A 26,652-nucleotide genomic window follows, 5' to 3' on the forward strand; every position below is an offset into this window, starting at 1 on the left:
CAAAGTTCGAAAAGCAACGAAGAAACAATACGAAAAAACAATACAAACAATTATTCTTTTGAAACCAGAAGTTCTAGAATTCAGTGTAGTATTGATGCATGATCCTGCAATTTTTTCCAGGGCAATTGATTGCTTAAATACTATCAACCTTAGACATGAATAGTCTTTAGACTTAAGATTGCAGGTATTCTTGCAATTAATTTGTTAGAAAAACAACGCTGTGGAGGATTTCAACTGCGCATCTTTCGCACTCAAGAGTACGCTAAGCAATTCAAGACTAAAAATTGAAAATAATGTTGTGTATCGACAATTTTTTTATGATACTGGCAAAATTCTAACCAGTAATGTCTACCTAAGAACCTTTGAAAAGAAGTGATCTATAGATTGCATAATCCAAGAATTGATGGACACATCGGAAAAGATTCAACCCGTGCTTCGGTTTTGAGTGCAACATCTGTTTAACCTCGGAATAGTGCAAGTAATACCTAAAGTGCGGCGAGACAACATTCTGACGCAGTCAGATCTGAAACTTTAAATATTGGCACGTAACTGACTTAAATAAAATCGGTATCACCAACTAAGTTTCTTAATTCTAAATCAGCTGAAACTTAATAAAAATTTTGAACAAAAAAGATTTGTTCACAGGCGGACTAAGAAACAGCTGCCTGACTTCTTTAAGCTCAAGTACACTCTTAGATTTAAACTGGCAATAAGTGTATCATTTCAAATTTTAACTACTGTTCAAAGCTTTCTTGATATTACCTAAAAATCTAATTTTAAAGGGGATATAGATCAATGTGGAAAACTACTGTTATTTATGGCTAGTTACTTCCATTTCGAGTGAATTTCAACGTTTTATGATTTTTATCCACTACGCCCTTTATTGCGCAATTGACTAAATTTGCTTACCATTCTCTCGTGCTTTTAGTGCATTCTTTCGTACTCGAGTAAAAAGAACCCAACTATCTCATTAAAAAACCCTCTCCTGATTTTCTTAAAAATAACCCGCCCGCTTTTGTGCAATAGTCTTCTTTGTACTACATCCTTCAAATTTTTGATATTCTTTGCAACCAATGTCATTTTGCAAGTCTTATTCACTCGTAATTTCTTAAATTGGGCTTCAACTATTTAAATTTTCAACTTGGAAATGAACTAATTAAAATTGTTATTGAGATCAATGAACTGAATGGTTTGGAGACTATTCCGAAAAAAATAGCTTAAATGCCCCAGTCAATTATTTGCCTTTTTGTAATAAAATCATTGTCGATAAGAAAATATAAATTGGTATACAAAGTTATCAATGTTAACCGATACAAATTTCATCAGAAAGTTGGAGTCTAAGTGAACAATACCAAATTAATCTCATCATATTTGCAATTTGTTTTTATGACGTGTCTACTGACTATTTTTCTGCAGTCTGTGTAATAAATGAGCTGAGCTAGTTTTACTACTGGACAAATTTTCCATTATCATTCAGAGATGCCTGCTTAAAGCGTGTAGTGCTAGAATTGCATACCTATTTACAAAATAGCTGAATGATTTCGATACATAGAACAAGTTTGCAACTGTCGAAATTTTACTAATCAATTTGATCAATAGTAGAAATCCATGTTGAAATTTCAAGGTATTTTATTGTATTGAGTGAACGAAGATCGGCCTCGGGTGGGGGGGGGGGGGGGGGTTGATAATAAGGGAGAATATGGGCTTTGTAGACGTTGCAAACTTTACTTATTTGTAGCAAATACACGATGATTAAAACATAGTTTTTAATATCTGAGTTAAGTTCTGTAAAAGCATCGCAGTAAACATCAACTTTACTTTGATCATTGGTGTGCAAAGGAATTACTGAAATTTATTGAGTTGATGTGCTGTGATGTGATCACTGAATGATTTTTGAAGTATCAAAAATTAATAATGAGTTTTGTTAATTAATTAGTTGAATCATTTTAAATTGTATGTATTATTACACAACCACTGCTGTTAATTTAAGATGACAATTTGTTTCCACATATAATGTCATTTTTAACAAATTATTTAGAGAAAACTAGTTTTTTTAAATCTTTCAGGAAGTTTCTAGATTACTGCTAAATTGTCATTGGATTATTGATCAAAGGGAATAAATTGGGTATTATGATATGGAGTATTTTGGGTAAATTGCCGTGTAACCTATAAAAGCAGTCTCTATTTTCAGATAATAGTGAATAGTTGGTTCGAAGAGCTGGAATTAATTAGAGAAAATGAAAAGGTCACCGCCTTTAAACAACAAATGAAGCTAACTCCTTCATAAGTAAGCAAGGGGTACTTTCGAGGTTGTTTTCAACAATTAACTGAAAATTAGCAACTGGTCCATGGATTAAAATGAAAATGAATACTTGAAAAATTAGTCGAGAATACTGAGCAAGTGCGAAATCACTCAAATTGGTTTTTAGGGTCTTGAAAGCATTTAGGAAAGCGATTTTTTTCCAAATTAAAACGCCACAATATTTTTGAACCTTTAGTACGTTTTTTCGGCTTTGATGAAATCGCTTCCTAACATTTTGTTCAAAGTAGCAGTACAAGTTTGGTATTGATAAGAATTTCTGTTATTTTTCTGTTAATAATCATTAAAGTGGCTGATTTTTTTCGGACAAAAGATTTTGTCACAAATATTACACTGGTTCGATTTGTAAATGGTAAATTTTCTTAAAAATGTGAATGTTTTGTTTTTGTCGCTTAAAGTTTTTATGAATGATGAATCTTTTGTCAAAATCAAATGAGGCTGTTTTTGCAGTAGCTGTAATGACAACAGCTGAACCGATCGATGATTGACCATTTTTTGTGTCATCTCTTTGTCATAATTCATCTTATCTGTGAATTGGGAAAAGTTGGATCAGAAAATATAAACAATCATATTAGGGAAGTGCAAAGTAAACTATTTAACATTGTAATGATCGCGATATCTCTTATACCCAAAGAAAAACCAAATTTTCGGGTTTCCAACCATATATACCGCTGAAACTACAAGGCGACTGTTGTTCTTATTGACAGCATGCTCAACTTTCGAAGACACATCGAACACCTAAAGCAAAACGCATGAGCTCAACATTGGAGTGCACACTATGGTACCAAAGAGCTCCGCACGCCGGAAGAATTTTTAAAAGGCCCTATAACAAATAGTAGATTTTCATTTCAAATCATTTTTCTAGCAACAAATCATTGCGCCTTTAGCTTTTTTTAGCATATAATAGACGGGTTTTAAAAAATTTTTGTTCAGTCAAGTTTCTATTGACGTCTGAGTCGAAATTCAAAAACTTTGTCCAAAATTTGTTTGTTTTCGTAGTTTTGATTTCGCATATTAGAAATTTCCCATAAATTTTCGACTGGATTCTAATCATGATCAGTTACTAAGTACTTCAGTATATCCCACTTCTTTTCGTTGAAGAAATTTTTGACAATCTTTGATTTGTGCACAGAGCATTTTTTGTTGAAAAATAAATTCTTTAAAATGCTATTTCTCGTATTTTTTCAAAATTTTCTTTTTAACTTGGAAGATTTGCTTGTTTGGGAATATAACAAACATTTTGAGTCAATCTGATTGTATTGGATCCGCAATGAGCGATAGTTCAATTGAAGTTTTGCCCCTTAGCTTTGAAGTTCTGCGATGTGTTGCAGGAATGCTCCAAATGACACGTTCAGATTCCAGGCTTGAATTGCCCGCTTCAATATCTCAACTGCTCTTTCAGCTATTCCACTAAATCGTGGATGATAGACAGTTGATTCCATTTTCTCAATTCCCACCACTGTATAAAATCACCATACAAATTCGGGACCATCACCAGATACTAAAGTCTTAGGTATACCGTGTCTTGCAAAGATTTGACTAAGATGAACTTCGGCTGTTTCTGATGTTCTATTTCCCGTACTGACAGCTTCTATCCAGCCTGAACCCGCGTCAAGAATTAAGATATTACTGTGGTCCTTAACATAACCCCAGCCTTGTTGAACCGTTCCCAAACGTCGGCTTTTGGCCTCGGAGACGGTTTTTCCCCGGCTAGGTGTGACCATTTAAAATTTACATTTACTAACAAAATTTTGAACGTCTTGGGTTAAGCCAGGCCACCAGCCAATAATTCTGGCTGATGCTTCAGTTGCTTTCTCAACATGATGTGGATCGTGTGCTTCCTGCAAAAGAAAATATTCCACCAAGATTGGGTGGAATAAAGGAAACAACGCCTGAAGACGATTCCATTGTGTGGTCAACGCATTCTTTTGTTCGAATCTTTTTTTTCTGTTTTCGATCTTTTTCCAGTTGCTAGTTTTGTTTCCTTTCATTATTTATTGGAGCAGTCTGTTTTCCAACTAACGTCCTAATTTCTGCTTGGGTCACCAGTGCTTTGAACGATATAGATGTTGTTTATCGCGAAGGCAGGAGATCGCTGTCAGATTTGTCTCCGACAGACTCGCTATGACTCGCTGAGTACCTGCGTAAGGTATCTGCTCTCCTGATGTGTTTCTCAAAGTCTATGCCCATCAGCTATTGCCCATCTTCTAGCTGATGCTGTCATTGGAATCTCCATCTGGTGTTTATGGTCTGTCTGTAAAGGAAACCTTTCGCCGAGAAATTACTTGAATCTTGTGAGCACGGAGACAATTGCAGAGCTTCCCGCTCTATGTTTGAGTATTTTTGCTCCTTTGGGGCCAATTTTGGCCCGGATACATGTTACTGGAGATTTTTCCTGCGAAAGAACACCGACTATTGCTCTTCAAGAGGCGTCAGTAGTAACTGTGGCTTCCTTTTGCAAACCCCAAGGCTGTACAAGTAGATTAGAACATAATTCGTTTCTGTCTTGAAAAGCTTATTGGTTGCATCTTATCCCATGATGACTCGCTATTTCTCATGTCATTCAGAGGTAGCGTTTTTGTGGGAAAATTGGGAATCATTCTCCCATAGAAATTTGCTGGCCCATCATGCAATTCAAATTGTTTGGTTTTAGTTGATGGTTTTGCGCTCCATTGTTTTTTATTGTTGTTTTGGATCTGGTGCTATTCCGGCCTTAGAAATTGAGTATCCCAAAAAACTAACACTATTGACTGGTTTTGAGTTCGATTTTTTCTCATTAATAGTAAACTATTTTTGAAGTAGTCGACTCTTGACTGTAAGCATTCTATCGTCGAACAGCTCTGTGTTCTTTCCATAGACCAAAACATCGTCCTGAAAGATTAGAACACCCCTTGATTCCTTTGACCGTAGATTAGATGCACTTCTGGAAGATTACAGAAGTTATTCAATCTTTAAGGTAGTCGGCACATTTTGAAAAGTCACTGAGCTGTGTTGATCGTGCATTTCTTTTGCCTATTCGCCAAGTTCCATTTCTTGATAGGCCTCTGAGAATTCAGTTTTGACAATTTGTGAGGCCCATAGATTTTATCGTCTTCATGTCAGGTATTGGGTATCCTCGTCCATGACCTTGGCAGTGATATGCACTTTCAAGTCCACGCAAAGTCTCAGCTCTCCACTCTCCTCTTTGCCACGCAACTGGTGATGCATTAGTGACTCCTGGCTGCTGAGGGTGACTCCTGGTTGCCCCGTTGGCCATCTGTGCCAGCTTCTGTGACCTTTTCTCGAAGCGTTAGGGGTATTTTCCTGGTTTTAATGAACATTGACTGTGATCCCGGTATTAAACTTCACGTGAGCTTTGCTTTGTAACCCTTCGCAGTTCGGTTTTGATGTTCACACCTTGCTGGGAAAAGTTCCCTTCAAAATTTCAAATTAGTCATATGTCACTTTCAGACTGCACAACTGCTAGTTGCTTTTGTATGTGCCTGCTTCCGTTCCAGTCAGCACCAAATGTAAGTGATCACAGAAGCGGGATTGGTAACTGTTTTGAGTGTTTGTAAGTTTCGATAGCGTGCTACTTCTCTGAGACGTGTTAGGAAATCGTAATCTGATTCCCCTACACCTCGATTTACGGACAGAAATGAAGTCCCTTCTGACGTTAATACTTTCTCCTTTGGAGAAATATAATTTTGAAGCGCTAATCTGACCTCTTTAAACGGAGTGTCTAATAGCTTCTTTAAGACTCATTAGGGTCCTAATTTTGAGAAATGCGTCTTGCCCGCACTTGCTAAGATGGATATTCGTTACCTGTAGGTATGGGATGGTACCGTCAGTGTCGATTTTGTCCTTTTTTCTCTGTGCGACTTCTTGCCACAGAATTGATAATCTTCCCAGTATAGGATTCAGCATTCTGCAGATCCAAGTTTTGCCGATCACGCGGTTGTCTGGCTACAATTGTCGTGGTCGGTAAGATGGGTCGAAGATTTCAATAGGTCGAATTTTGCGTTAAATTATGAACTGAAAATATACAAAATTTTGCTTATTTTTATAGTGCTTCTCCATGCAGAGGAAGTTTAGATTAGCTAAAAAAAAGTTTACTTGACTGACATGTGAATAGATGTTGGATCCGAATCCCTGAATATTTTTGGTACGTTCATGGGGGTGGATGTTAGAATCAGATTTCTATGGGTGAGAGGGTTTAACTTCTGAAATCTGATTGATAGGTCAAGTAAGTTAATGAAAGTGCCAAGACAATACTAGAATTAGAATCGAGTTCATTTTAGGCCATTATTTATCGACATAGCAATAGTTCTTCAGGTTAATTCTTCTGCTTTCTGAAACTTAAATAGTATTTTCTAAGTTTTTTTTATGTTCTTCCAAAGCCATCAAAAAATGTAGATGTTTTTTGTTGATCTTTTTTGAAATAAATTTCTTGTTCTTATCTGAAAATGATTGATTTGAGTGATTCCAGTTGTTGTAATCTTCTTTTTTTATTGATTGATTTCTTAAACCATTCATCAAGTTAGTGGTTCTCTGATAAAAAACGGAAGCGTATAGTCAAGTGTCTTTTTAAGGCTCGTACGCAGTTTTTGTTATGTTTGACAGCTGATGATTTACGTGAATTACTTAATTACATTTTATATTTACGATATGGTAATTTCAATTTCGCTCATAAGATATCCGCAAAACTCGTAAACCACTTATTCTCAATTTGAAAGGATTATATGTTTGAATTTTATTTGATACCTTTTAGTGTTTCATGTATTTGAGAGCCTATTACTGGCTTTGTTAACAATGTTAACTGACAATCTATTAATAAAATACTGTCAATACCGATAATTACATTGTTTGGACTTTTGTTAACCGTTTATGCTTCTGATCAGGCCTATTGTCTAAAACCTCTCGACCATGAATTCATCAGCACAATCAAATACACTGTTTATTTTGTCATTTTTTTCAGATAACGCTTGCTGGCTGGAGCTGCAAATACTGTATAGTGCTGTGATTTTACAATCTGTGTGTAGCCGAACTAAACTGTGTGGTGTTGGTTGAGATTTTATCTGGTTTTCTTGTTATATATTACTTACACGCGTAGATTCGTGTTTATCTTTTTGTATGTATTTGAGCGCACACCGGTCTTGCGCGGGACATAGTTATTAACTTGCCTTTTATTTTGATGCCAGTGTTTGTGTTATTGGTATTGACTATTTGAACCAAAACGTCAAGTATTTTGACGCAGTGTGATCGAAATCAAAGCTTAATCTGGACTATAACTTGATTACAACAAAGACCCGATAGTGAGATATTAAAACTTTGAGGGTGCTGTTAGTGTACCTATCTCATTTGTTACGGTCACGAGATCTGAGAACGTACAGTCTGAAAGGTTACAATCAAAACATCATTCGGAACTTTTGTGCTATTATTGGTACTAAACGATCGGCGACTTTCACTGTTGAAGTCTGTATTATTTAACCTGCATTTTCAATAACTCGTACCAACGATTATTGAACTAAAAATACCTTTGGCAGTTTTTGATCTGTTAACCTAAGAGTTGATTACTATTTGATAGTTAATAGCTTACACTCGTTATAAAATGACCGCAAATATTGAAAAGATCAAGAAGAAGATCCGAACTCTGACAGACGAAGTAGACGAATGGCATGACAAGGCTGACCACTTTGAGAAACTAGCAGCCGAGAATAAGGTTGGTGAACGAATGATAGTCCCGCACATTTTATTTTTAAAATGAAGATGTCCCCTTATTCTGTAAAAACAATTTAAAACTACTCGAGAAGTTTCAGTTTTTTAACGATACGATCCGTTTTTAATAGTGATCAATAGTGAATTCAAAATGAGGGAAGGACCTGTAATTTATGGTTTTATAACGATGATTTATAATCAAAGAGTGATTAATATTTTCCGTAGATGAACAATAGTGCTACAATGTGATAACCCTTACCGAAGAATTATTAATCAATTTATTTTATTGAGGATTTGTGGCTATGATGTTCTGTTTCTCCAAATTATTTTGCGAGTGTTTGCAGAGAAATCAAAGTTTGCTCATATATCTTAGAAAATTTTTTCTCACTAAAGCAAGTAACGATAAAATTTTCCCATGATCTGGCAACTGTGCTCCTAGTCTGAGAGAAAATTATCCATAGCTAAGTGGTAGGTTATTTCAGAAATGAGAAATTAGAAAAATGGATGGCTAGAAACCCATTCATGACATATTTTGCGGGTATTCCGCAATTTTACTACATGTGAATAGTCGTGCTGCAAATAGAAATTAGAGAACCAAGCTAATCAGCTGGCTTGACTGACGACAGTGTTAGTGGTGCTTACAAAAACCTGGATTAATATTTCCTTTTTGGATGATCTACTTGGGCTTCTCTTTGGGCACTGATGTTCTTCGGTAAATTTTTGTGAGGTTTTTGTCACAATTCTTTTTTGCTACCCTAAAAACGTTTTGAAAGAGCTTGATTTGATTTGTGTCCTCAGTTGTACATTTAGGGCACTGAATCTATAGGCTCATCTATGTCTCTGCGAATGAGTTGATTATCCGATGATCGCTACATGACTACTTTAAGTTGTAAGTGTTGCTGGTGATTGTTGAATAATTGTCTGTCCAAATTGTTGCTGCTCTGACTGATAAGTCTTGACTGAAGTAATTGATTGCTACATGGGTACTAGCTGTAGGTTGCTCAAGATTGACACGGCTTCTGATGAAACCTGCAGCTGAAGTGTATTGTTGCTGGTGTTAAATACTCATGAGGACGTTTTTCTGGTCATTTCGAGGAACTGCTGAAGATCAATGTTGGAGGATTTTCAGTTCGATGGCCATTGCTGTCGTTTTGTTGTTTTGCGTTCTGCTGTATTTTGATGTCAATGATATAGCAAGTCTGATTGAGTGGGTTGGGAAGTTGTCTGAAGGTGCGAAATTGCGATGTACTGATTGCATGCTTCTGATTCCTGTTGTACACGTTTGCAATCGCCTTTTCTGTCAATTGATTACATGCAGCCCTAAAGTTTACTTTTGGAAAAACGATTGATTTTGTTGCTTCCTCTGATGAAGCCACAATGAAATTGCTAGTTGGGGTTGTAACTGAAAATTAAAAATTTTTAATGAAACTGATGCCTCGCAACTGAATTGTTTTCTCAATATCAACTTAATTCGTATCTGCTATTTATTTGTTTACTTGCATCGTGTTTGCATCTGGTTTGCTTGAGATTCCTTTTTTGTACAAGTGAATCCGAACACTATCTTGTACTTGCGTTTTTACTTGTTACCTAATTGTTCTCTCATTGACTGTTTATTGAAAAATTGTTGAATAGATTTCTGAAAATGTTTTGAGAAACTGACTAGCTAGCTACCTAATAGTGTAACTTCTGCAATAGCTCTCTTAAGAAAGCAAATATTTTGCTGTCTTTCGTTACCTTGAATGCTAACGTAGCCAAATTATAAGTTTGGATGCACCAACGTTTTCTCAGATACTTGTTGAGGCTTGAACACTAAACTATGATATCGATTTATCTGGCTCAGTTATGTCGCTGGCCTCTTCAAATACTTTTGAGGTTCTTACTAAACAAGATCTTACCACCTTCTCTCCACCTTTTTAAACCGTAAGAACCGTTCTAATGAGCTAAACACGCCTCAGCTTACTAATTTCCGGTTACTACACCTTGTTCCCTCTCCAGTTTTTTCAATGTCGCATAATATTTTCGTCGAAGTCAGCCTCATTCCAAAGTTTTCTAGCTCGGCCACGCTGACTGTAGTGACTGCTTGTCATACCTGTTAAGAATTGTCTACGTTTTTGTTTTATTTAGCGCGTACGTCGCTGCTTACTGCTTTAAGAGGTCTGGTATTGAGACGTTCTTTTAAAAGATTATAGTTGGGAAGCTGTGATTCTGTAGTTTTCGGGGTTGGAATACACTTCTAAGTGATCAATTTCCATTCGGCGTATTTTGAATCTGTTATTGAGAACAAGCAGGCTTTCCTCTAATTTTATGGAAGTGCTGATTAATTATAGGGAGCTGACGAACCGTTGAAAAGCTTTTATGCTTGTTTGCTTTGAGGTTATTAACTCTATATGAACTGGTTCTGGTGTTTAGAAGTTGATCTGGGTGTAACAGTTAGGTTGTTTACATTCGGCCTGGAGAAATCCACGCAGCTATCTTTGAAAGCCAAAAGTTTGACTGAAAATCGGTTACTAGAGATTTTATTGACAATGAGAATTGAATTTTTTGCTGTTGAATCTGGTGCACTGGTTATTCTACTGTTTAATCGGATGGTTTTTTCTTGATCCAGTGATGGTGTCAATTGAGTCATTCTTCTTCTTTTACGTACTAGCTGATTTTGTGATAATTGTCCAAAATCTTAACAACAATTTTTGCTGTAGCAATTTGATAAAGTCTCGGCTTCCTTGATTTGCTTATCTCTTTGTTTGGTCTTATTTGGTATTATATCTCCACTGTTCCTAGTTGTTCACCTATGTTCTTCATTCCGATTTCAAGAACTGGCTGAATCCAGAAGTGTTGATAAAGTTTGTCAATCTGTTGATGCTTTGTGACCTGAACTTTTGCATTTGAGTAGATGAAGAAAACTTTTAACTGCTCCTCGCCTATCATCCTGTGGATGTCCTTGCATACATCCATACTTGCAACTTTTTCCCCAGTTAGAAATTTTACTCATTTTTGCTGCTTGGAGTCCCCTCGTTGTTTTCCCCCCTGTTTTGCCTTTTCCCCCTGTTTTCATGACTCCACTGGTTAGTGCTTGTCAGATCTCTTATCTCGGCGATTCGGTTTCCTCTGTAGGTTTTGTGGTTCGTTTTGCCATTTTTGATCCGGCTCAAAAGATATGAAGCTCCATGGTAGTCCCCATCACTTTGCCGCCTCCACAACCTCTGTACCTATGACTTCACTGCGTGATCCGTCTCCGAACCCAATCCTTAATCGCCTTTGTTTTCCATTGTGATAACTTTGTCACATTTTTGTCCATGTGTCAGCAACGGCTGCTGTAGAATATTTTTCCCTATCAAAAATAGTGACATTATCCCCGATGGGCCACAGAAACTTTAGACGAATCGGCGAAACTCTCTTGGTCGAGGTTTTCCTGCCTAGTTTTATTTTTGTCCATTAACGACGATAATGAGTATTTATCGTTGGCTAAATTCCAATGAACGACAAGAAGACGCTGTAGGGTTTGTTTGCTGAAGAGGTGTTGGTGAGCTCTGCAGTATCGTTTTGAGTTTGTCTTTGCTGCTCCCACTTTTTTGTCACGTTGAATTGTCTTCCTTTATTGTCTTCTTGGGCTGTAGCAATTGCTGTCGAGTCCTCCTCTGAAGAGTCAATGTCATGCATGTAGGATGTCCTTTGGATGGTCTCCAGTTCATGTTGATGGTGCCCCACGTCGTCTCTGGTTGTCTGTTGCATAACAAATTTGAGACATGTTGGTGAATCCCTGGCTGCAAAAATTATAGATGTTTTGCAAGCAACTCCGCAAATCTTTGCCTCTAAAAATTCTTGCTTTCGCAAAAAAATTGGTTTGATCTAACTTTTGCTATCTTTGAAAATAACTTTGGAGCTCGTCTTGTCCGCAGCGATAAATAAGTGTCAATTTTGTACTGCATAGTACTTATTACTATTGGATAAGCCAACTTCACAAGACATCACAAGATTTTGGAGGAAAATAAAACCTTGCTCTTTCAATTTTCAGCTCTGCTTTATATTTTTGGTTCTTCAGCTTTCATAGCGATCTCAGCTATTTTTGCCGATCTTTCGGCAATGTTTTTTTGCTGAGGCTTTGTAGCTCTTGAAAATACCCCTAAGATCAAATTGCAGGTTGTGAATGAGCAACCACTCCAGATGAAAAATGGCCAATTTTATCCAAAAAACATAGGCGAGACAATTGTATGCAAAAAAAACTACTACGTATTTTTAATAGCCGCACAGCGATAGCTGGGGCTATTATTGGCCTTCTCTTGGTTTTTTTACGACTCGAAGAGGAGTATTGGTTTTCTCTCGGTTTTTTTTTTTTTTTACAGGAAGTAGATTTGTTCACGCGGCATTTTGACCTAAAAGCGAAAGTGAGAAAAGCTGTCTTGGTGAACAAATTTTCGCTAAGCGAGAGAAGTTTTTTGATCATGCGCTGCGTTTAGTGAATGACTTTTTGACTTTGAAAAGTAGTTTTTGACTGAATTGCACATATAGATGACCGTTTTTAGCCGTTTTTTCGTCTAAGTGGCCCAATTTTTTTGCTTTTAATTTGGTTTCTTGTGGAAATAAATTTTATTCGATACTATATTGAAATGTCAACCTCGAAAATGGATACCACTGTGTTTTGCAGAGCCTGAAAATGCGATTCATGTTGAAAATTGGCACATAATTCTTGATTTTTTAGTTAATTTTTGGCTTTTTTATATTAATTTATTCATTCTTAGATCTTTTAACCGTCTTTTTGTCAAAAATCAGTAAATATGGCAACTTCTCTTTGATAATCCTATACTCAACGCCTCTTTCTACCTCGATATAATTTTGTTTCATAAAATTGTACATATGCTAATCCGATTTTGGTATTTTTTTTTTCCGATTTTCGTCAGTTTTTCGTTTGTCTTTTAGTTGTAATTGCTAGAAATAGTTTTTGTGTGCAACGCGAGGGACTTTAATTTCGTTTCAATAAAAAATCAATCCTTTTTCGGCGTTAAGTTTTGAAAAAACAGTTAAAACTTTTTCATAAATGCAGTCTTAACTTAAAAGTTCTTTGACCATTTTTTTGCAAAATGTTTCAATGTGTCGTGTTTATGAATTCTGCTTTTTCCTATTTTTGTTCTCTTCAGGAGGATAGATCTTTGTATCGGATGACTAGTTATCTTTTCTATGTCTCGAATGCTGAACAATGAAATGTATTCGTTTTTCTTGAATTTTTTAAATTGATTTTTAACTTTCAAAAATCAAGAATGTCTTTATGTTACGGTGTTCCTTACATTGTTCCCATATTTACATTCTAGTTAGTATCATTCTAGTTGTGTACTGGCACCTGCATTTATTTTCGGTATATTGATTTTTTGAGTTGTAAGAAATGAATGATTTCAGCTTTTTTTAATTGCTCTTGAACGCAGTTCATAGCACTTATTGTAAACGTGTGTGTCTTTTTTATGCAAATTTTTCGCTTGACAGTTTTGCGCTTTTCTTCTAGAACATTCTTTGACTTCTCAAGTGACTTTTTCACGCTTTCGTTCTTCATTTTTGAGTGATTTCTATTGCTCTGAAGTAAAGCTAATAAAAAATCGGTTGCAGAATAAGTGAGGTATGTGATCTGTAGCGCAGTGGTTAGTAGTTGTGGCTGTGGATCGGGAGGGCAGTGGTTCGAATCCCGGCGGGGGAAAAATTTTTTGCACCCATAATTTGATCTAGGCTACAGCCCCTGAATTAAATTGCCTCGCCTGTCGTTCAAGAGCAATTCTTCCGACATTTGTCGGTTTATGTTTTAGATTTTCGTCATTTCTTTGGTTTGCAATTAGTTTCATTCAACATAAGGCAGTACTGAAAGTTTGATAGCAAGCTTTTTCCAAAACTTCCACTTATGACTAAGTACTTTAGTTTTCTTCCGGCCTCGGTAATAATGAAAACGATTTTTTGCCTTAGAATATTCTGCTGCTTATGTCTTTTCTAAGATCATTTTTATTTTTGATTTAGTATGAAATCATGTTGTCTGGCTTATGTACAAGAAAACAGGTTTGTGTTGTTTTTTTGTCTTAATCGCGATGATTAGAAGTGTAATTATAGGTGTTTTCTGATTCTTAAATTTGAGCTTTCCGTTTTCTAAAGAATCTACTTAGTTTCTAAGATTATTATCTGCCATTTGCTTTCGCGATTTTTTTCAGGTTAGAATCATGAATTATTTGAGGACTATTGATAACCTTGTCAGCCTTTTCAGACAATCAGGTTTTTGACCACCTTAATTATCTTTGATTTTTTAACGTTACCAAACGTTTTCAATAATATAAAATTTTGCTGAATTTTGTTTCTCTTGTTGACAGTCGTTTAAGTTTCACCAATTTTTAGAGCAGACCTGGAGTGGTAGTGAGTTAACGGTTTAATACAAAAGGTAGTGGCTTCCGTTGCAATTACGGTTTTGTTTGTGAAGTTCTGACGCTTCGAGTCGATTCCGGAATTCTTCCGGCTATGTTTTTTTATTTCGTCGTCATGATTTTTGTTACGACCATATGACGTCACAGCCACTTTTTGTTCATTCGTTCATGCAATTTCAACTGAATTGCATGTGTGACGTCATTTTTCGCTCTTAGTGGAGCGAGTTTTTTTGTTCATGCGCGTGGTTAAATTTTTGGTCACACTTGACTTACCTCACTCTCAAAAATGACTTCCTCACTTTGAAATTGACTTTAATTTACTTTAATTCAAAGAGATAAGGTCAAATGGGTGTGTGTCAGTCTAAATGAAGGTTATTTGAGATCAGCTAATAGAGGCAGCAGTAACTTATACAGATTTTTAATCAAAATATAACAGATCAGCCCTGAATGAAAAGACGATTTTTTTTGGTCTGTCTTTTTTACTGTTCTTTACTGCCGATCTACGAATCTATTGCGGCTATTTTCTGGCAATCTGCCAGCTATGTTTATCGATTGTAATTTATTCGTAACATGTGTGCTTAGGAGAGAGCAGAAGCCTCTGAAGCTGATGCATCGGCTGTACAGAACAAACTCATTCTGGCAGAGACAGCTCTGGACAAGGCGGAGGCTAGGAACGAGGAACTTAATGCCAAAGTGCAAGAGTTCGAGAAACAAACAGACGAACAGGAACAGTTAGTAGCCAGTTTATTCTCCAGCTGAACCATCTCCCTGTAGAGTATGATGTGTCTTTATAATTGATATATTCTTTACATCCCAAATTGCTATTTCCTTTACGGCTTCATAGATTTGCAAAAACTTTAAAATGAAAAATGCTGACTTTTGTGTTAGATTTCAAATTCAAATCGTAGTTGATTTAACTATATCTGATGTCATAAGGGGTGAAAAAGCAAGAACCCAAATGAATGAATCGAGATATTTTAAATCATAATTATTTATTGTGAATTTCAGGGAATTGAAGAAACTGCGAGTGAGAATATCAGAAGCAGACAATAATGTAAGTGACGTCATTTCAAACAATTCATTCAACAGATTGTGTGAATAAATGTCTAGATGTGTGAAGGGGTATTTTAGGAGGAGATAGCTCAGTTCAGAATGAAAGAGGCCACTATGCTGCTAAAACAGACAGACATGAAATACGAACAGGTTTGTCAGTTCTCACACGTCTTGATCTGTATCCTGAAAAAAAGTTCTATGCTCTTCTCGGACAAATAGTTGATATTTTATGCGATGAGCCCAAAATGAAGAAATACTAGCCGCTACAATGGATTAATACACGCAGAATTTTGTTCTAGGAATGTTTTTACAAAAAAATGTTCATGAAAGCTGTTAATTGAAGTGGAGTGAAACTACCCGGAAAACAGCCGGTAAATAGCCGCAATGTCCGTTATAGGGTCTTTTTTGGTGCGTTAGTTTGGCTGACAAGGTTATGCTAGCAATTGTTTGGATGGGGTGGCTACCGGAAAGGATTCGAGATTGTAGCGCGTGGTGTTGTTTTAGGCTGTGCGGAAGACAGTAGCCTTGGAGTCAGACTTAGAAAAAGCAGAAGAGAGGGCTGACTTCTTCGAAAAGTAAGTTAATTTAATTGGACTCAGACCTTGATGGGTTCAATGACTCTAATAACCGAGTCGGCACATCAAATTAACAAGTTACTGCCCATTGAATACAATATAAGTCTGGACTAAGCACTAACGGAAGCTAAAAAAAGTGCCAAAATTAGCGGTTGAGCTCTGCGCAAATAATCCGAACTGAGAGGAACCATCCAACTTCTAAGCGATATTGAGCACTGACATTAAGGAAACGCTCAATTTATTTTTTGTAGCAGTTAGGAACCATTGGTAATATTTGTTCGCGACCCCCAGTTTAGTGGGGAGGGAGGAACTATATACTCAAATGGGTTTTTTTGTTCAGTCAATTTTGGCCGATCGATAAATTCATCGTAGAGAATTGAGACTGGTATCATTAGAAAGACCGTCCTGCGTAGAATATGAGACTAAAAAGATTTTTCTGATTTTCGTTTTTTGCAGGGAGTTATCGAGGTTTAAACTTACGTCGATTTTGCTTAAAAATGTGTTAAAATTCTTAACAACAATATTATTGATTATTAATAGCCGCCCTCATCTTCTCAGCCGGCTATTATAGCGTTCCTATTTTTTTTTAACTTCGTCGAATAAAAAAATGTTTCGCTTTACCTCATTTTGCCGCCTTTTCAACATTTTGCGTGAAATCTTTTTGACTTCTCTAGGCTAGTTTCTCTCTTCTCTCATTCTGCTAAAAGTGATTTTGAACATCAGTTGCTCAGCAAAGCAATTCAAACTGAACAGAGTTAGTACAAAAATGGATGTCAGAAATAGAAACGGGATAAACCCATAAAGCCCAATTTTAGATGCCCGCTATTTGAACGTCGTTCCTATAAGTTTTATTTACCATCTCTAATGCTTATTGTAATTGATAGTAGCCCCTGTAGCCTCTCTCTAAGAAACAGAAGTATGTTCAACTACGAAATGCCATCAAAATAAATCGGACTTAAAAACATGTTTTTGTACAAAAATCTTTTTTCAATATCTTCTGTTATTTCAATCCCAATCATGCTTATTGGAATCAACGGCGGCTATTTTCCCGCAATCTGCCGGGTATGTTTTTGTTAGGGATAGAGGAGGCTTGAAGATTGGTTTTATCCTAGTCTTTTATTTGAAATGTGCTAATTTTTTCGAGTTTCCGTCTTTTTAATCAAAATGGCACCAAATAAGCTTTTTTTATCCCATTTTGTTTAATTATGCCCGAAGTATAGACCAAACATCTGCTGTCACAATCTTTGAAAACTCCTCAAAAAAGCTAGTTGCACCTTGACTTCCTATAGGAGTCTTCTGGAATTAAAATTTTGCAGCCTTTTTGAAAAAAAATTAACTTAATAATTATACAAATTGCATCAGTTATTTTTGGTTAATTGAAATATTTCATTTGCTATTTGATCTATTATGCAAATATATTGATTAATGATTTGTTTTTTTGGACGCGCAGCAAATGAGGGCTTTGTTTGAAGTCATCTGCGATTCTTACAATCAATAATTATTCGGCTTTTATTTGATCGGTCTTTCACAAAATATTTCTCTTTTTTTGTATTTTACCATTTTTATTACTGACAAGAATGTTTTCAAGTCAAAACCCAATTAATGACAGATCCATTTTGCAACAAAATGAGAACAAAAAACAAATATTATGTTTTCAGAGATAAGCTTGTAGTTTTTGTGGCTTTAACTATGTTTTCGAAAACTTTTATTGCATTCTTTTGTTTTGCCTTCAATTGTCATTCTGTTTGCTGCCTCATGACTTAGTGCTTTTCACCAAAGGTCCATTTGCAAAAGAACATTTTTAATGATTTTAGTGAATAGCTTATAGTTTTAACCGTTCTGGCAAAATTTAGATTTTTTTCCCTCTAATTGTCGGTCTTTTGTTGTCATACGGCATATTCTTGACAATCCAGGGCCTCAATCGCTTAAGTGAATGTTTAATTAAATCTATTTAGTGATATCAGTCTATAGCTAACGGTTTGAGTCACTTTAATTTAATTACTTTTTTGAGAAAGTATATGTGAACATCCCATTTTTTGTTCTGATTGTTAACAGCAAGTATCTTTGCCTAATTTTTTACAGGGCTGATTAACTTTCTGTTAGTCTGACAGTAATTCTGGAGTTATGGCTGGTGTTTTGTGTTATGGCTGGTGTCTCGAGAGCTAAAAATGTGTTATCATAGAAATTTCGTGAGTTTTCGATTCTGTTCAAAATTTCTAGTTCTTTTTGTTGCCTTTTTCACAAAGACCCTCTACAATGAAAGGCCATTTAAAATCAAAGGAGAGCAAAAATTCACACTTTTTTAATTTAAGTTTTTACGGTTTTCTGTTATTTGTAGTTTTAATGGCTTCAACACTGTGGCTTCGGGAAATTTAAAAATTTGCAGATCTGTCCTTTGTTGTTTTTTTTGTCTTATGGTTCAGTCACATTAATAACAACCACAACGGGCTTCCTGAGTGGCTGCAAGTTAATCTGTTTCTGTTTTAAGTTGAAAGGTTACGAATTGTTCAAATTTTTCGAATTTTTTAAAATTTGTTTTAAAAAAACAGTGGTTTTTTCAGATTTATCTTTTATTTTTTGTCATTTTTGTAGTTTGGTCTTTGTTTTGACAGGTCGCATCTTCTTTCTTATGAAGATCGCATCCTCTTTCTCGTCAACTTAATGATTTTATTTTCAGCTAATGGTTTCTTGGCTTTGGTTTCGTGGTACTGCGCATTTTCATGAGATAAGCGTGATTTTTGTTTATTTGCATTTCTGAGTTTTTTTCTCCTTGTCGCATTATTAACTTTTGTAGCGGCCCAATTTGCGTTGAAGAAACGCGCAATTAAGATATTTAATGTTCTTGATGAATAACCTTTGGTTTTAGCGGTTGCGACAACGACTTCTTGTTAATTTTTTTCGAGTTTCTTTTCGTTTTTGCAGTCCTCGACATATTATGGATAATGCCAGGTCTAAATTGCTTCCTATGAAGTTTAGATTAACCTTTTTAATGAGTCCCGTTGATAAGTATTGGTTTTAATCAATTTGAAGTTGGTTGTTTTCAATATTCAGGTTTTATCTTATTCTATATTCTCTTTGTTTTTGAGTGTTTTTTTTTAAATTATAGACATCATGTTTTGATCGTGATTAATGTACGCTATTATTTGAACCTTTGTATGTCTTGTCTGTTACTCTTACTAGTGGCTAATCTCCTCGACCCTCTAATCCAGCATTTTTTTCCACTTAGTTTTTTGTTGAAAGATGTGAATTTTTGGAAGTTTTCTATCTGTTCCTCATTTGGTAGACAATTAAGTAAAAACGTGGATGAGCGTTGTCGGAACATTATGTGCAAACGCACATTAACGAGCCTCCTTGTCAAGTTTAAAAGATTATTTTTCGAAGTTTGCACCCTTACCCCCATATACTTCTACCTTCTCTTACCCCCACCAAATCCGCCTCTCCCCATTTTCGCATGACCAGTTTTTTGTCTGACAAATTCCACTTTAGTCGAAAGGAATGGTTTTAACTGCTAATTAAGTCTCGGTGCAGTTCGATCAGAGATCTAGCTGTACACTTCACCGAGACTGCTGGGAAATCAGAACTTCATGATTTAACGGATAATTTTAGTAATTTATTCCACCCCCCTCCGGTCTTACCCCATTCCCAAGCGAGGCTAATCTCCCTAAGCATACAACCAAAGCCAGTTTTTTTAGAGCTGAATGAAGTCAAGAATGGCTCCCGATAACCCCGTATTTTTGATTTGAGAAAGTTCGAGTTTGATGTCACAAGCTTTAAGCTATGTTTGCGGGAACATAATGCTATACAAACCGACTAATCAGTGACAAATCTTGCCGCCTAACGTTGATTAATGTCTCCCTCATACCAAGAAACAGCCTGTTAGAAGCAATTCGTTTGTCGTTAGTCGGTTTTGTTCATTTAATATTAGGTAATATTAATCAAGTGGTGGTGTTTAATAGGAAGGCAAGCAAGCTGGAGCAGGAGATCAACAGTCTGGGCAACAATGTGAAGAGTCTTCGTCAGATGGTTGAGAAACATGAGGTGGAGTTGGAAGGAAAGGAGAAATTGATTGCGAGACTGGAGGAGGAGTTGAAAGAGGAGACCACCAGGGCAGACGAGGCATCCCTCGAGGTGTCCAAACTGGAAAAGGATGTTAGTAACTTCTCTTGTCCGAAGTATGTAACATTCTGATAATTTAGCGTCCTCTCCATAAAACCGCATCCTTTAAAACCTTTGATGGCGTGTGATTTTTGACCAGCAAAAGATAACTGACAGATGAGACAATGCTCGAGGTATCTAAATTTAAAGTCAGGGGAACTGGAAAATATTATAAAGGAATTGAGGAATGTTCCAGCCCTCCAAATTTAGGGGTTTGGTACTTGGTAATTTAATCCTCAGATTGTCGATCCTGTTTTTATATTTTTATATTCGGATTTTATTTTTATAATCGGACAAAATTTTTATATTCATACGCACTCTGGTAGCCAGTGCTATTTGGGAGGCCCATAAATGTAGTTTGATTTTGCAAATCTTATTCCTGGGTAACAAAAACAGTGAAATGTGAGACTCAGAAGAACGAGATTATTCTGATTAGAACAATTCTTGGTTGGCATATAAAAAAAAGGACTTAAAACACTCACGTGTACATTTTAAAATGCGGTAGGTCTGCAGTGCCAGAAATTAAAATGCCAAAAGTTGTCTTTCGTCATTTAAAATGTGCGGTTCGTGTTTTAAGCATGGTTACGTGACTCTGCAGAAGTCACTTCGAAATTCTGACTTAATATCTCAAACCGCTTCGATTTTTAATTGCTCTTGAACGAAGTTCATAGCAATTATTGTAAACGTGATGGTCTCTTTTATGCAAATTTTTCGCTTTATTATTTGCGCTTTTCTTCTAGAACATTCTTTGACTTCTCAAATGACTTTTTCACGCTTTCGTTCTTCATTTTTGAGTGATCTCTATTGCTCTCACTCCGAAGTAAAGATTGTTGCTAATATAAAGTCGGTTACAGCATTCCAAAAATAAGGGCCAATTAGCACAGTCGGCGGTGCATATAAAGTAGGAGGTCAATGGTTCGAATCCCAGTGGGGTCAAATGTTTTTCCACCCGCCTGTTGTTCGAGAGTAATTCTACCGACATTAGTCGGTTTATTGCTCTTGAACGAAGTTCATAGCAATTATTGTAATTGTGTGTGTCTTTTTATGCAAAGTTTTCGCTTGACAATTTTGACTTTTCGAGTGACGTTTACGCCCTTGACTTTTTGCGTTTCGCGTAATCTAAAATTCTCTCTCCACAATTTCAAGCAGCTGAATTCAATTGGCGGCAATTTAATACTAGAAGTCAAATGAAAAGTGCGCCGAAACTGGTGCTATTTTTTTAACTTTAAATCTTAATAGTGGTTTATGTCAACCTCTAATATGGTTATTTGAAGCCCACTATTGAACTTCTTAATCCCATTTAGGCTCCCCTACTACCCCCCCCCGGCTAAAGCAGGCTGAATTGATTAGAGCTCCCACTAGTTCGAGAGCAATTCTTCCGACGCCGGTCGGTTATGTTTTATGTTCTATAAAAGCCAGAAGCTCTATGACTTCAAGCAGAGTCACGTAACCTATATTTAGCTTATTATTTAATTGATCTCAAACAAATTTTGTAGCAATTATAAGTGCTCTTAGAGTGGGCAATAAGTGCTCTTAGAGCCTTTCAGCTCTGTTTCAGCTGAAACTGCTTTGGAGACTTATACTTATGGTGTGAAGGACGGTTTTTAGAGGTTGACGACACCCGCTCTGTTGATTTTCACAATTTTTTCAATCATTTGGAAATTTTGACATTTTGAGATTTATCAGACCTAGGGGCCAAGGAACCTCCACTAGGTTTTGATAGTATATTACTGCATAGTTTCTAGTGGTAGTGGAATAATTTCAACTTTTAAACATCACGGATTTTAGCTTTTTTTTTGAACAAACGTGCATTTTTTTTTGAATATTTTGACATTTATTTTTCATTATTCACGTCTTTCCAGACGCAGGGGCCAGAAACTCTCCTTGGGGGTTTGATAATAGCATACTGAAATTTTTTTTATTTTTAATATTACCAATTTTAGCAATTTTTTGATAAATCTTGCATTTTTTCCGATTTTTTGGAAGTTTTCGGCGTTTTTTAGGTTTTTCCAGCCTGAAGAGCCAAGAAACCCACTCTAGGTTTTGACGATGGGTTACTGCTTTTTTTCTAGATGTAATTATTTGTTTTTCAAGATATTAACATCACAAGTTTTTCGACAAAATTTGCAGTTTTTTGACATTTGTCATTATTCAGTTTTTTTCAGCCTCAGGGGTCAGAAAACCTCCTTTAAGGTTTGATAATAAGTTACTGAAATTTTCTTAAAATTTTGTAATTTTTTTTTGGTTTCTCTAGCCTCAAGAGCCACACAACCTCCTCTAGGGTTTGATAATATGTTATTGCATAGTTTCTAGATGTAATGGAATGTTTTTCAAGATTTTAGTATCACGAATTTAAGCAGTTTTTAAAATATTTTTCAGTTTTAAGTTTTTTGAATCTTTTTGAATTTTTTTCCAGTACCAGGGTCCTAGAGACCTCCTCCAGGGTTTGATAATAAGCTGTTGCATTGCATACTTTCTATAGTTAATGGAATGATTATCAATATTTTAAGGACTCCAGCTTTAACAATTTTGATAAAATTTAAATGTTCAAGTTATGTTTAAAGTTTATGGATCTTTGAGCCAGTGAAACTATTTAAAGCTTCAAATAGGGATACTGGGTAGCCTCTTGAGACAATGAAATGGTTTTGAACTTTTTTACTGCGAAATCTGGAAACTTTCTTTTTAATTTTTGCAAATTTTTAAATATCAGTTTTTTATTTACTAACAAGGCTAGAAAACTAAAGTTTGCAGAGTCGAATCAAGCTAAAGCTAACCTCACTAAACCGTGACTAGCTACTGACAAAGCCAACCGCTCGCCGGTCGTTTGAGAGCAATTCGCCCGACGTTAATCGGTTATGTTTGATGTTTTCACTGATTCTTCACGTGTTTCAGATTGACGAGCTGGAGACTAACTTCATAACAGAGAGGGAATCATTTGCAAAGGCTCAGCTAGAGTTAAGGGAGATGATGCGAGAGCTGACAGATGACTAAAACTCAAAACACCCCCACCACTACCAACCACAAGCGAAATGCAGCACCACCACACTAAGGATACTCATGACCCACCCGGCCTTAGACTCATTAATCAACTCTGAATTCTTTGGGTATATACTTTTGATGGAGTATGTTGGACTTAAGGGATGACCTTTTTGTTCTCGAAAAGTTTTGGGACCTCTTCTGCTTGCCCGCCGCCTTGTTTCATGTGATGGCACGTGAGCATGGGAACGTATAAGATAAGGAAGCCTTATGTGGCGGGTGATGGAGACAGTGTATGCGAACTTAAAATTCAATTTGATATGTCAATTGCATTTGGTGTCATATGGAATTAAAGCAAATCGTTTGAATTTAAAAGATGATAAGATTTGGATAAGTGGGATAAAGGTCATCTCTAGTCGAATATGGGGCAGAAAACCAATTGATAGTTAGTCAAAAATGCAAACTGGAAGGCAGATAAACAGTAACATGACCAATCAGTTTCAACGAGAGAGCTCGAAATTGAGCATAGCTATTTTGTCAAATTCGGTCTACTGACTAACTAGATACGTTTTGGATTAATTCGAGGCCCGAGAAATTGTTGTGAAAAATTTGGGTAAACTCGCAAACATTCCTTGACTAAAGGGTGCGTTTGAAACGTTTTACACTTGCTGTTAACTTTGTAAAGCTTTTCGAATTTATACTTAATTTAAATAGAGCTATTTGGTTTATGAACTAATAATTCATTCATTTCTCAAAATCTGGGCTCAATTGCAATCAAATATTCATTACTTAAAATGCTGTCGAATGTTATGAAGTATCAAAACTTTCAGGATGTTTATATCATTCCAAATCTGATGTGATCCATTTTGAATCTATCTTGGCTGAGCTTCGTTTCAATTTGATTTGACTAAATAATAACTTACTTCTTTTCTTTCTCGGGCTAATGTTCATGTGCAAGATATTTGTAAAGATTTATTGCAAATTCAGTATGTAATACATTCCAATTAGTACAAAAATTTTTTCTAGCTCCTTGTTTTCTTTTCAGCCATATACTGTGGGAAGATAAGAAAACTTGAGACGCTTTCAGGAAATCAGTAAAAATTGTTGACATCGATTAATGGCGGATGGTACCAGTAAACTACCTCGATCTGCAACTTGTAATTTTATAATGGAACACCTGAAGTTAAAAAACCTTATCATTCAAATTACCCGCGCAACATTCACGAATAACTTAAGCGTTGTCATCACTTGACTATTGGGCATCACATCTGCTACTGGTCATCACTTAACTAGGTACAGTGATACCTATTGATGACCTGTCAAGTGGGTGCTTCTGAATGTCAGATATTTTCGAATATCATCATTTTTAACTTATTGTTCCGACCCCTCTTGAGGGAGGAGGAACTATATACTCAAATGGGTTTTTTTTGTTCAGTCAATTTTGGCCGATCGATATATTCATCGTAGAGAGTTGAGACTGGTATCATTAGAAAACTGGTCCACCGTAGAATATGGAATTAAAAATATTTTTGGATTTTCGTTTTTTACAGGGAGATACATAGAGTGAATTCCGTTGATTTTATTCACCTTTTTTCGGAATTTTTGACTAAAATTTCGTCAATTTTGCTAAAATTTAAATTTTTCTTGAAAATGTTGATTTTATTTTTAAATACAAAATATATTGTCGGCTATTTTTATTGAATTTTTTGTCAAAATCCGGCTAAATATTTCTCAACATTCACACTTTTTCATCGAAAACAGCACGAAATAAGTTTTTTAGTCCACTCTGATTAAATTTGCAGGAAGTGCACACCCAAACACCACTATACAATCTTTGTAGATTGGAGAGGGGGCGAATTTGACTTCAAATTCCGTTGAGAGTGCTCTGTAATTAAAACTTCGCCGTTTTTTGCTAACTTTATTCGTTGATTCTCAAAAACGAGGCATTTATTTTTGATTTTCTAACTACCAAAATATCTATATCTATGACATTCGAAAAATTAAATATTACTAATGGACAATCGGCATTGGCAGGACTAGTTCTGTATCTCTCTTGGACCATTACAATCCAAAAATAATTCGGATTGTCATCAGTCGGTTTTTTTATATAAAAAATGCAATCATTTTTTTAATTAATTAAACAACAGAACATTTCAAATCAAAGCTCATTAGTGATAGGTCCTATTGGCTTCCTAATTAGCATTAAATTAATTTATCTAGTTGATTGCTTGAAAGCTTATGGTAGTTTTGACTTTTAAAATACTTGATTTTTAAATAAGAATTGGCTTATTGAACTTTGCCTCCATTTTTCTCTTAATTTGGTAGCTTGTAGCCTTCTTTCTAATGAACTCATAATCAGTCTTTAATGAGGTTTTAAGTTATGGTCTTCTGGCTTTGATACTACTAGATTTCATTTTTTTAAATTTTTAGTTATTTGCCCATTTTTCATGTTTTCTAGTTTTGTCAAATCATCACGTTATTGGCAGCTCATATATCACATTACTTGCGTTCAAAATAAAACACAATTGACCCACAATATTTATATTCTTGAAGATATAGATTGTGGTTCTTATCCGCTTCTACAATACTTTCTCGAAGAATTGAATTGAATTTTTTTCTCTTGAACTGTCCTTTTTAGTCGTATTTAATTTTCTGTTTAATTAACTGGTTTGATTGGCTTTTCATGGAAGAGTAAAAGAACCTGTTTTCTGATAATAGTAGATAGCTGATGGCTTTCAAGACTTTGAAAGCAATTATTTTCCAAAATGAAAAAAAAAACACTTTAATTCGCATTTTTGTTCATTTTATTGTCTGTTTGTTACCTGGTCTCGTTAATTAAAGGTTAAAAATGACATTATTGTTGTCAAGGGAAGGTGTCAAAAAGGATTGATGTCTCAAATTCTAATTTTTTTAATAAGAATTCGTTATGACTTTACTGGCTTCGTCACTGGTTTTTACAAAAAAAAACTAAATTAGTTTTTGATCTTTATCATCTTTGGCGTTTTTTTGTAGACATAAGACAAGTTCTGGATAATTACAGGACTCAAAAACTTGCTTTGGAAGAATAAACGAACCTGTTCATTTTTTCATTTTGTAATTAATGGCTATCATGTCTTTGGAAATAAATTTTTTTTCGAAAAAAAAACAAGTATTAAATAATCTTACCTTTTTTTTATTTTTTGGTCTAATTGTTACCTAGTTCCATTACGGAGAGTTCACATAATACATTTTCAGGTAAGGTGTCAAAAGAGACTGGTGTCACAAAAGCTAATGTTTTCAAAGATTTCGTTATGACTTTACTGGCTTCCAAACGGGTGGTTCACAAAAAAAAGTAAATTATATTTTGGTTTTTGTCATATTTGACGTTCTTATTGTAGACGTAAGACATTTTCTGGATAATTGCAGGTCTCAATGGTTTCTTTTGGAAAAATGCACGAACCTATTCAAATTTTTCATTTTGCAATTAATGGCTTTCATGTCTTTGGAAATA

General features: G+C 35.5%; 1 protein-coding gene across 1 annotated transcript; it reads left to right on the plus strand.

Moving 5' to 3' along the window:
• The first annotated feature begins 7,258 nt into the window (after positions 1–7,258).
• On the plus strand, positions 7,259–24,192 carry LOC142352308 (uncharacterized). The gene is made up of 7 exons (XM_075404841.1): positions 7,259–8,021; positions 14,986–15,134; positions 15,412–15,457; positions 15,535–15,606; positions 15,961–16,031; positions 19,988–20,180; positions 23,079–24,192. The coding sequence occupies exons 1-7, from the start codon at positions 7,911–7,913 to the stop codon at positions 23,175–23,177; spliced, it is 741 nt and encodes a 246-aa protein (XP_075260956.1). The 5' UTR covers positions 7,259–7,910; the 3' UTR covers positions 23,178–24,192.
• Positions 24,193–26,652: the final 2,460 nt, after the last annotated feature.

The sequence above is a fragment of the Convolutriloba macropyga genome, chromosome 13, assembly GCF_964194025.1.
Source record: "Convolutriloba macropyga chromosome 13, txConMacr16.3, whole genome shotgun sequence".
Classification (NCBI taxonomy): Eukaryota; Metazoa; Xenacoelomorpha; order Acoela; family Convolutidae; genus Convolutriloba; species Convolutriloba macropyga.